Here is an 11,543-nt window from a genome sequence, read left to right as displayed (position 1 = left end):
AGATCTCATCCCAGGACACATTTTGGACGCGTGGACACTACCTAGTAAACATTCCACTACTAGTAGAAGTATGTCTTTTCGATATACTAGACTAGCGTAGACGTGTCTCCCTAATACTCTAGCCATCTCCATGGTTTTTTTTTTTGTTTGATTTTGTTTTTTAATAGAATATACTCAACTAGACTCAACCACACTAGACTAGATCCTTGTAGTCGTCTACTACAGACTCCCGTCTCGCGTATCTAGGTACTGTAGCCTTAAGACTATACCTCTCCCTCACCACAACACCGCCTCACCCACCGCACCGTCTCGTCCACGCGGCTCAAAAACGGACAATGTCCGCTGTTAATCGCTGTGACGTGTATTTTGGACCCTTGGGCTGTGGTCGAGGGATGAGGGTGGTGGTAGTGCGCTGTGATACCCTTGTCGGCGCCGTCGATCATGACCCGCTGGATCGCCGCTGGGAGGGCCCGGTCGTCTTCGCAGACGAGGTAGTGTATGTCCAGACCTATCCCCGTACCCGTACCCGTACCCGTTTCCGTGTTGGGGTCTGAATCTGGGTTTGATATCAGTCCTGACCGGGACTGGGTCTGGGAGTCTATCTTCGATGGAGTTTCCGATGAAGATTCTGGCTTCCACTTTGTCTCTGCACCGGGTGGACTCCACGGCGCAAACGGCACGACCGTCTCCTGCACGGCCCAGACCTGCGGCACGCACAGACTCGCGTAGTGTTCAGCGGCAGGCGCATCCCGCTCGGCGAGATCGTGATAGAACAGCGCGACCGGACCGGGGTCCTTGACGGGCGTACAGACCTTGACTTTCCCAATCCCCTTCTCGACGCCACCGGTTTTATCTCCTCCGGACGAAGACAAAGGAACCGGAACCGTTGACAAGACCATCGTCGGTGGAACTTGCCCGCCGCCCCAGTCTAGGAGAGAGGTCCCCACGGGCGCGAGGAGGCCCGAGATGATCAAATGCGCGGTCACGCCGTTGTCGTGGCCAGCCCGTGCGCGCGTCGCCATGTCGAGTCCCTCGAGCGCCGCGGTGGCTGGTACGGTGCCGTACGAGTGCGAGAGCACCACGACGTTGGTGGTCGGGTGGGACGTCAATTCGGAGACGATGGCCTGACGAATCGCGGCGATGTCGTCGGCGATGTTTGATGGAGGGGGCAGGCGGAGACGGGCGTAGTGCATGCTGGGTAACCAGGGCGAGATGGTTCTGTAGCCATTATCGCCACCAGAACCACCACCAGAAGATGATGGTGGTTGTGATGAATTGAGTGCCTGCTCCAACGGACGGAAATGCTCAGGCGAGTGCCACGCGCCGTGGACGAGGATGATTGTGGGTTTTGTGGCGGACATGGCGGGATATGACAGAGACGACACTCAATTACTGGCTTGGATTCAGGGGTACTAGACTGCTGAAAGTCGAGATTCGACGGTAGGATGCGGTGTTGGAATCTCTTTCGTCACTGCTCTTCCTTGTCCTGATGAGGTCAATTTCACCTTAACCTCAAACCTCGAACCTTGAAAAACCAGCTCAAGACCCAAGACTAAGGGAACTAGTACAGTATTCTTTTCCCCTTCTATTATTCTAGGGTTATTCCTCATATTTATCCTTTGAACATCTCCTAGATACCCGTCTAGTCTCTTGTGTTCTGTGTCCAGTGTCCTGTATCTGGTGTCCACATCAGTGTCTTCGTGAATACCCACCTATCCGCCGTTCCTACCTTCCCAACCTCCAAGTCCTGACCGCTACATTACTACCTTCACGGGACCCGGGGATATCAAATCCTCCGCAAACCACGCGCTCGGTTACCTCGTACACGGCGAGGGGCCTGAATTGAAGATTGGACGCCTGACGCCCATTCCCATGGCATCGCTCCTCGGAGCAGGCCTGAATAGAAGACTGGAGACTGCAGACTGGAGTCTAGAGGTTTCGCTTTACGCTCGCATGTACGAGTGCCAGTACGAGTACGAGGACCCGGTATTTGTGAGGTTACATAAATGCATGAACACATACCTATTGGGTGCCTATCCACTCCTACCGTGAATACGTACCCAGTGATGTACGAGTGCTTGGTATGTCCCCAGTAGGTCCTCAGTGGGTACGTGCCTGATAGGTACCAAGTACTGAGTAGGTTGGTAGGTCCCTCGTACTCGTTACCTAACTAGTTGACTCGTGTTATGTCGCATTCACCCCTGACGCCGGTCTTGAAGGGACAGGTAAGAGGTACTCGGTACACAGCTTCGTCTGGCTTACCTCAACCACCCATCAACTTGAATTAGCACAGCCTAGCTAAGCATCAGGCAGGTACCTACCTCCCTAGGTGCTCCCCACCCAGGTGCTCCCTGCCTTCGGAGATAGTTAATTAGCCTATACTACAATATTGATGGACACTAGACGCTAGACACCGAAGCTGAGTTGAAAATCAGAACCACAACTCGGCCAGCGGAGTGTGTGGTCGGGAATATCGTTTGATAAAAGTGTCGTCGCCAAGGGGGAGGTGTGTTGCCCCTGAGTGTGACAGCCTTGGGGCTTATGCGCTTGGTGGCTTTGGGGTATTCGCCCTTTACTCCCAGCTTCCACTCCCACTCCCATCTCCACAGCTACAGGTAGGAAGAAAACGGGGTCATCCAATATCATTCCTTCCATCGTTTCAGACAAGACAAGACAAAATATGGCAACTGCCGATTATCATTCGTCGAATCATTGAAAAAAGTAATTCAAAACGGTTGCGTCATGGCTTTTGCCGTGGTAAAGAAAAGCCGAACCCGCCCTTCATCTCGCGAAATCAATCAGTCAATTAGTCAATCAATCAATCAATCAACAACCTTCACCAAAAACATTGGCCACCACCAGGCCGTCGCAAAAAGGAGGAACTTCCATTCCTAAGCGTCGATTACGAGAGCTCGCAGCGGCATTTCCGTAAAATCATACACGCCCGTACCACGAACGACACAACCAGACCATCTCACCCAGAATATCAATTCCCAGAGCCCAAGATCAATTGACACCTGTCTCTCAATGTTCTTTGCTAGATTGGCCAAGAGAGAGCCTGCCAACGTCTGATCTGCAAGAATCGTCTCGCATCGTTGGATCCATTCGGTAGAGATCATATTCAGCTCTGAAAGTTGTTAAACATGGGGTCGTCCCCAAATAACAGCTTATCAAGCACACGTGCGTGTGTTAGTTTGACTGATCTTTACACGATGAGGCAACAAACTCCAGCTAAACAAGTAAATAGTAAACACACACACACAGAGAGAGAGAGAAAGAGAGAGAGAAAGAGAGAGGATGGCAAGCCGTCAAGACCCAGAACAACAACCACGAAAATCTCTCACCTCGTTGAAAGTGTTTTGTGATATTTCAGATGGTGCTGCGTATGTCATTGGGCTCGTTGCAGCTTGTCGCTGTTGCCGTTGATCACTAAGCCCGTCCGTGAAATTCGAGGGCTCCGCTGTACTCGGGTGAGCGTTCACGCCGGCTTCGTGCTCTGAAGGAGATTGAGCGCTGTCAGCGTCGGTCTGAATTGATCGAAAATCTCCAGAAGCATTCTCACCATTGAGTGGGCCATACTCCGTTCGAGTTGATGGCGAGGGGACAAATTCGGAACTATTGTGCTGATTGGAGGCATCTGGAACCTCCTCAGGCCCTCGGCTAAGAGTCGTGTGTCAGTCCAAACGGAGGATCTACTCATACATTTCAACTTTGTGAGGTCACAATTACGTACCTGAGAGTGCTGGGCGCATTCACTGGTACGCAGGGGGTGCTTTCGGGAGGCAAGAGCTCATTCGATGTGGCCAGGTTGCCGGACACATCGCTTACCAGCACATTGAGGAGACTTGCAAGCATTTGTGTAATTCTCTGAATCATAAGTATGTCTCGATCTCGACCAAAAGCGCGATCTGAAAACCTTGGTTAGTCGGTGCTTAGATGGAGCGGGACGAAATATGCCATTCCGAACCTTTGAGAGCATTGAATGCGGCGAGGGTCGCCGTTGCCAGGGCCTTCAAATGGGGGCCTATCATATCCAGCGGTGTTCGCCGGAGATGTTGTTCAAGGATTGAAACAATCTCCCTGGCTGCATTGACGCAAGTCCGTTCCGGACTCCTGAAAATCCCATTGGGTCTCCGCAACGGATCACAGTTGCGCATTGGGCCGTACCATTTGATTTGTGCGACTCGGTATTCCAGGTGAGCCAGAATTAGATTTGTCGGAGCATCCATTGGAATCTCCTCATTCACCACTGCGTATTGCGGAGGCAGTTCTCTGGGCCACCTATATTGATAATCAGCTTCTGCAACACAGACGAGAGGCGCCAACGTACAGCCAAAGCAGACCCTGAATGTCCTGGTAGTCCTTATCCCACTCATCTATCTGGTGAACATTCACGTCTGGAGCGGGATACTTGATGTAGAACTGAGATATTTGATTCCAGATATCCCGGACTGAGTTATGAATTCGACGAGCCTCGACTTCGGTAGAGGTTGCCTCCTGACTCTGAGGCATACCGGGGGCGGTTTGTTCCACAGATATGTTATCCTGGGGCTGCACCTGGTCAATATCTTCGTCCGTGGGCGCCATCATAGTCGAAATGACAGCGACATCCATTGGATTATGCGTGTCTGGAGGAGAGGCATCCGGAACGTCAATGTCGGGGCTGGGATCCACATATGAATCGTCACTGTCCTCTCCATCTGAAAAGTCTGGGGACATATAACTGGCGTCAGTCGCCTCGTCTGCAGAGGCCAACGACTGGTCAGCATGAACCCCGGGAAATCTCGATCTCCTTGCGGGATTTGAGCGTCTTCTGGCGGGGAGTTCTTTATTGCCACTTTGCCCCGCGCGTGACCGGGCTGGTAAGCTCGATTGTGAGGCAATTGGAAAAAAGTTGGCTAGCATGCCATTTTTCTCTAGAGTTTCAACTCGAGCTTTGCAAGCTCGGATTGATCTTTTTTGAAGGTACCTTCGTCGGATTTCGCTATAAGGATACCCAGCCTGAAGACCCATGATCAAAATACCTGTTTCTTCCTGTGTCCAAGGAGGTTTTTTCATGATTTTGTTTTGAGGTTCGCGCCTGGAGAGGCTAGACATAGGGGCTATATTGTGAGAAAGCCTGAGATGTAAAAGGAGTTCTGGAAAGACAGTTTGGTGGTTGACAAAATTGGTGACAGTTCGGTGATATTTATAGGTCGAAGACCTGCTCCCTGAGCCCTGCCTGAGCCAGAGGAACCATTGTGACCATCAGGCTGTAAATTTTGCGATCGGCGATCAAACCTGCTGTGAGTGAGTCTTCCATCCGAGGATTGTTGGGCATTCCAGTGCGAGAGGCTGATTTTGGCCGCTTCACTCTTGTCTCTCTGCCCATCTGGGCGCATATTTGATGTCAAAGGGCAGGGTTGAGACGTTCGCTCCTGCATTTCCCATACGTTCAACGAAGTGCACGCATGTCTCTGGCGAGAGTACAAACCTTAAGTAAAGAGCTTGAAACAAATTAAGAAAAGCGTTGCTCATCACATGTCTGAGATGTGACATTGTGGATGACGTGGCTGCATAGAGAACCTTGGAAATGCAGTCTTTGTATGTATGTTGCCCGGAATTAGTATTGGTGACTGCATCCGCGACGGGTCTGGATGCATCCAGGCGCCATCTAATAGCAGTGCTGCCTGAAGTAAAGATGCGGTGAGCCTGTAACGCAGCCTAATAGGCCAAATCCTGTAGATTAAACAGCTTAATTCGCCTTGAAGAAAGCATGTGCATGAGCTGAGTGTTACAGCCTCGTATTCGGGGAGCATACTCAGTGGCGAGGAAGAGGCTTGAGATGGGAGCGGATGGAATGTTGCTGAAGGCCCTTTTGCTGCGCATGGACCCTGAAGTCGAAAGGGCCCTGCTGATTCTACCGGCTAGTGCAAGACTGACATGGTATGTCACCGTTGGTTGAGATTTCACGATCAGCGGAAATTCAGGAGAAAGGGCACCTTCTTCTCATTGCCATTCGTTGTATGTTGAGTAGTTGGACGGTGATAGTAGTCGCTATGTGGTGTCGCAGAAGCCTACTTCCTCACCCTGAGTCTTCCAGCTTCGACAACGGGTGTCTCGACTTGTGGCTGATGGTGGTGGTGATGAGCAGGGGGGAGATACCACCAGGTCGTGGGCCTCGCTTCGGCAACCAGGGAAGGTTGAAAGTCCCGTGTCGGGCGCACACCTCGACGGATCCGCTATTCCCTGCTACTGCATGCTCTTCTTTCCTGTCACAAAGGCTTCCGTCTGGGGGGACTCTCGGGTGAATGCCGAGGACTTGATGATAGGCAGCGCGTGTTTCGTGGGATCATCAGTTTGTTTGCCTGGTTCAGGGACCAGCGCCAGAGAGGAATCGAGGTCTGTAATCTCATCCATGGTCTCTGTTAGCATTGGCCGGCTTTGAAAGCATGAATGAGTGGGCTGGACCAGAGGAGTGGGCGGTAGATGCCGAACCGACATACACACCGGTAGCCAGTTTCTTGTAATCGATTGCAAAGTCACCTTCTTCTTCACTCGTTGAATTAACGAGGAGAGAGGAAGCCACAGGAGCAAGAGTCAGCCAGGCATGGGATATGAATGATCTCATATATACCCAAATCCACAAAGACCAACATAGAATGTTGTCGTGAGGTTGGTTTTGGGCTTGTCGTTCAGCCACCCACTCACGCAGCGCCGGAACAAACCGAGCGAATACCTGGTGCCAAAGGAAATATGCCGTGGCACCCATCCTTCACTAAGAAAAGCCCGACTCTCGCCCGGACGATCCTCCCGCCTCCCCGATGAAGCAATGCAAGATGACATAAACGACAATTACCTGTCACCTCGTCCACCCGGATGTGCTCACAACCACGGAGCTGCTTTTATTTGTCCTCCTGATCGGACTCAAGTTTTTGTCCATCCACTCACTCTACGGCGGCACACATCGTGTCCCCACGAAGACGGAGACGAAGACGACACTGTCGATGAATGAAGGCTGGTAAACAGGGAAAAAGAAGGAAAATGACAACAAACTCAGTGCGCGGACTCACGACGCTTCTAGCAACGCTCTTTGTCAAAAGAGGCGATAGATTCGTCTCGAACCGCATCATCAGTCCTCGAATTCGTCATTGCTATATCTGGCTTGTGTGACTCTGAGAATATATACGTCACCGTCCCTTCCTGGGACACGGGCATCTAAGACCAGCTACGAGCGCGAAGAGGAATTCTGCACGTTGGGAGAGATACTGTCGTTCAGGTCGTCGACCAAACCACCACTGTCCATCAATCGTCCTTGAAACAGGGTCGGGAGCTGGGTAGGCGCCGAACCGATATCTCCTCCGAGAGATAGATCAACTTGCTTTGTGGCTTGTCAGCTGTTGCGCTTGTGCACTTGTACGGAGTTCCTTTCTCCCTTTGGATTGGGATGGTAAATACTGAGAAAAGAACTTCGCGCTTGGTTTGGTAGATTACCGTGCGTAACAGAGGGCTACATGTCACCATCACAGGATCTCTGAGCGGACTATCTCGCCATGGGATACCGTTTGCCGTCTCCTCAGGTTCGGCCAGCTGGTGACAGCGACTACTGCTCAATCCTCACGAGAGAGACTAACTAGGTAACCGAACAGTCACACTCACTGACACGTTTCTGCCAACGGGAAGAATAATATCTTTGATGGCCACATAACACTGACAATTCTATCAGCTACCTTACTCGGATCTCTCTGCACGACGCACGCCAGTGACCGTCCCTTTGCTCGTCGCCAACTCATCAAAAGCTTGTCTATGGAGTTGTACGACGCCGTCTATGCGGGCTTAACCTTAATCCTGACGCCCTTCGAGTCGAGTCGTGGGCTCGGAGCAAAGAAGTCGTGCGCTAATTCGAGATCACTAATATCGGTCTGGTAAAGCTCAAAGTCAAAGTTTCTGAAGAGCGACGCGATGGTCAAGTAGAGTTCGGCGTGTGCAAGGCTATGACGAACACTCAACATGACGGTTAATCAGCGTCAACGAGCTCAGCACACTTACTTGATGCCCAGACAGCTTCGTGAACCCTTGCCGAAGCTAACATAGTATCTTTCCAAGCTTTGCCCGTGGGCTGTCTTAGGGTTGCCGATCCATCTCTCAGGCTGGAACGTTCGGGGATTCGGAAAGATCTTCTCGTCATCGCACACGTCGACATTGGTCATGCTCACAGGAGTCCTTGGGGGGATGATCCAGCCCTTGTACTCTAGAGGCTTGGACAAGAGCCGGGGCTCTCTCGCCGTCACTCCATATGACATACGAACCCCTTCTCGCACACACCCGGAAAGATATGGTAGCTTCTCGAGGTCAGACCAGCTAGGCTTAACGGTGGGGTCCGGCATGGCAGCCTCCAACTCGGCTCGTAGCTTCTGAAATATTGGTGGATTGTTGACGATATGGAAAGCCGCCGTAGACAGCGCCCAGCCTGTTGTGATGACTCCCGCGGCGACCACGACTGAAGCTTCGCCTTGTAATCGCAGTGAATTCTTCTCTGACGGTGGTAAGTTACCTTCAACCAACTCCTGAAATACTGTTCGGTGAGAAGACTTCTCCAGGACATCCTTCATTTTGCCAGCTTTCATCGCGTCAATTTGCTTCCGAAAGTCCTGCATTTCGTCAGCATTACATGGTCGCTCCTCGGGATAGGCACCGTTCTATACATTTTGCATCCTGAAGAACAGAGCGTATTCAGGCTGCATTTTCACCGTGATGGATTGGGGAAGGTTGAAAAGAACCATAGGGATCCACGGGAACTGCAGAGACACGTTGCTGAATTGGTTAGCAGCCATGATCGGATCGTGTAGCGACTTTTCAAACTCCGGTTCGCGCAGAGCGTCGTAGCTGAGGCTGAAACAGTATTCCAGTATGACTTCCTCCGTAAGTGCTGCAAATGCCCGGTTGATAGGCATGACTTTCCCGGTGGCCTGGAACTCGCGGACACGCTCGACCAGGATGTCGATTTTACCTTGAATCACATCCTGGAGATCGAGGATGCGTTGTCGCGAGAAGAGCGGGTTGAGAGCACCCCGTCGAATTCGATGAAGTTCGTCCGACGCTGTCGCGAAAGCTGAGTCGTGATCACCAAATCGGCCAGCCATCCACTCATACTTGTCCACGCGCCCGGCCTTGGTATAGAGCGTCTCGTAAAAGTCCGAGTCCTGGATATGGAGCTCGTCGGGGACAATGCGTACGATCGGTCCTAAGCGTGACATTTTAGGAACAAGCAAGACCCCCTAGGGCAATCAATTCGAAAGTCATAGTACCATATTTTTTGTGCATCTCCTGGACCTTGAACGTAAATTGTCCCTTCAGGAAGACATCGTAGTAGGCTTCGTGCCAGTGGCTGATCGCCGCGTACTTGGGCCCGGGGAATTTCGCGAGCGGGTGGAAGTACAGGCGATAGATTACAAGGGCGACAAGGTAGAGCGCATATGCGCCAGTAGCGGCTAGGAGGGTTTGGACCAAGGGACCGGCAGCAATGGCTATGGCTATGGCCATTTCTCTTGTTTGTTCGTTATAAGGGACGAGTACGGTCGAAGGGCTGTCGAGAGGCAGAGCAGAGCTGCGCAACGAAGCACAATTTATCCATTCATTCACCCATGTGCAGGAGCCCCGTCCATCCTGGTTGCAGTGGTCTCGTAGTATCTATCCTGCAGGGCGCTTGAGCCGGCATCAACGGGGATTCCCTAGCCGCCCGCCAGGCAGTATGTAGGGGTTGGTATCGCCAATGAGAGGGAATAGAGACAGGTTGAAGGAATATTGGCACATGGTTTATGCATGAGCGGATAGGGCCAATAGGCGAGTGGCCATGACGTGCCCTGAGAACCTGATAAGCTGCGGTCATGGCAGCTAATACTCGGGACAATCGGAGTGGGTGGAGTGTAGTGAACAGTGGGCAGTAAAAGTAGACAGTAATGAGTAGTAAATAGTGAGTAATTATGTAGTGAGTGGTAAGTACCTACCCAGGTAGGGAGTGGTGAACAGTGGTGGGTGGGCGGTGGATGCACAATGGGTGGCATGACATGCGGCACAGTCGCCCGCTATCTCTACTTGTTCGACCTGCACAAGTCCCGCCCAAGTCCCTCACTTCCCCGGCACTTTCTCATAGACCCTAACCTCAACCCAACTGGCATATCTTGGTGTCTGGTCAAAGTGGTTTTCCTCGGTGACTTCAGTTACATTTCCCATCTCAGCCCACCCCGATCCCATTCCCCACTCGGAACTTCCTTGGTCTCCAGTGCCAGGAATTTGTCGCACACTCGCCTCAACCCCAGAAATTCAAGTTGTGGTAGGCAACATGGCGACCGGGCAAAGCGACCGAGAAGCATCCATCTCTTCAGAGGGAAATCTCTTGGTCGATCACGATTATAGAGTACGGAGGGTAAGATGCCTTGCGCAAACGTGGCTTGCTAACAGCTGCACCAGGACGATCAGTCGGATGCGGATTCCGGGTTTGATGGAGGGCCACAATCGTTACTCAGCGAGAGTGTCCGATCGTCAGTGTACAACTACCGATACGAAAATGGGCGCACGTACCACTCATATCGCGAAGGTGCTTACTATCTGCCCAACGACGAAGAGGAGCAAGATCGACTTGATCTGCTCCACCACATCTGCAAAATGCTGCTGGGCGGGGAGCTGTTCACCGCGCCCCTCCCTAGCGATCCACATCGTATCCTCGACGTCGGCACCGGCACAGGTATATGGGCCGTTGAGATCGCCGACCAGTTCCCCAGCGCCCAAGTGATAGGAACGGATCTGAGTCCTATACAGCCGCCCTGGGTGCCACCGAATCTACAGTTTTACGTTGACGATGCGGAAGCGGACTGGACGTGGGCGGAGAACGAGAAGTTTGATTTTATCCACGCCCGCGGTCTGTGCGGTGGCATCGGGGACTGGCCACGGTTCTACGCGCAGGCTTTTAGGAATCTCAAGCCTGGAGGCTGGATTGAGCTGCAAGAACATGCCGTGAACTTCTTCAGCGATGATGGCGGCTTGGAGCGTGCAACCGCGTGCGTCTCGGCCATCGCACAACTACAACAGGCCAGCGACAGGGTCGGGAAGCCACTGAATGTGGCTCACCTCCACAAACGCTGGATGCTTCAAGCCGGGTTCCAGGACGTGGAGGAAGTCGTGAAGAAGGTGAGTGCCGCGACTCCGGTCACTCAAACAGTCCCCACGTCTGACTTACTACAGGTTCCCATAGGGCCATGGGCGAAGGATCCAAAGTTGAAAGAGATCGGAGTCCTCTATCGAATACAGATGCTCCAATCAGTGCCCTCGTTCATGCTGGCCTATTACAAGCGGGTCTTGCACCACAGCGACGAAGTCACAGAGACTGCCATGGCCGAGGTGAAGGAGGAGTTTGTAGACCGCAGACTCCATCTTTACCAGCGATGGTACTTTGTCAAGGGCCGGAAGCCGGGATAACCGGCTATATCACATCCATGTCTGGCCATTGAATCGAGTGGGTAAACAACATGTACGAATATTCCTCCATGTTACCATAGATGGGCGGA

At 52.2% G+C, this 11,543-nt stretch overlaps 4 protein-coding genes across 4 annotated transcripts; 1 reads left to right on the top strand and 3 right to left on the bottom strand.

The window, feature by feature from the left end:
* Positions 1-263: 263 nt before the first annotated feature.
* Z517_06513 (uncharacterized protein) lies at positions 264-1,361 on the bottom strand (the record flags this gene model as incomplete). Its single annotated transcript, XM_013428252.1, has 1 exon — positions 264-1,361. The coding sequence occupies one exon, from the start codon at positions 1,359-1,361 to the stop codon at positions 264-266; it is 1,098 nt and encodes a 365-aa protein (XP_013283706.1).
* A 1,760-nt stretch (positions 1,362-3,121) lies between these two features.
* On the bottom strand, positions 3,122-5,013 carry Z517_06512 (uncharacterized protein; the record flags this gene model as incomplete). The annotated part of the gene is made up of 5 exons (XM_013428251.1): positions 3,122-3,166; positions 3,345-3,660; positions 3,734-3,908; positions 3,968-4,281; positions 4,331-5,013. 5 exons carry the CDS (start codon positions 5,011-5,013, stop codon positions 3,122-3,124), a joined length of 1,533 nt encoding a protein of 510 aa, XP_013283705.1.
* Positions 5,014-7,805: 2,792 nt separating this feature from the next.
* On the bottom strand, positions 7,806-9,522 carry Z517_06511 (uncharacterized protein; the record flags this gene model as incomplete). The annotated part of the gene is made up of 4 exons (XM_013428250.1): positions 7,806-7,971; positions 8,029-8,630; positions 8,685-9,223; positions 9,288-9,522. 4 exons carry the CDS (start codon positions 9,520-9,522, stop codon positions 7,806-7,808), a joined length of 1,542 nt encoding a protein of 513 aa, XP_013283704.1.
* Positions 9,523-10,321: 799 nt separating this feature from the next.
* On the top strand, positions 10,322-11,454 carry Z517_06510 (uncharacterized protein; the record flags this gene model as incomplete). Its single annotated transcript, XM_013428249.1, has 3 exons — positions 10,322-10,396; positions 10,450-11,166; positions 11,221-11,454. 3 exons carry the CDS (start codon positions 10,322-10,324, stop codon positions 11,452-11,454), a joined length of 1,026 nt encoding a protein of 341 aa, XP_013283703.1.
* Positions 11,455-11,543: the final 89 nt, after the last annotated feature.

Source organism: Fonsecaea pedrosoi, assembly GCF_000835455.1.
Source record: "Fonsecaea pedrosoi CBS 271.37 unplaced genomic scaffold supercont1.4, whole genome shotgun sequence".
In the NCBI taxonomy this organism is placed as follows: Eukaryota; Fungi; Ascomycota; class Eurotiomycetes; order Chaetothyriales; family Herpotrichiellaceae; genus Fonsecaea; species Fonsecaea pedrosoi.
This window is presented reverse-complemented; position numbering and strand designations above follow the sequence as displayed.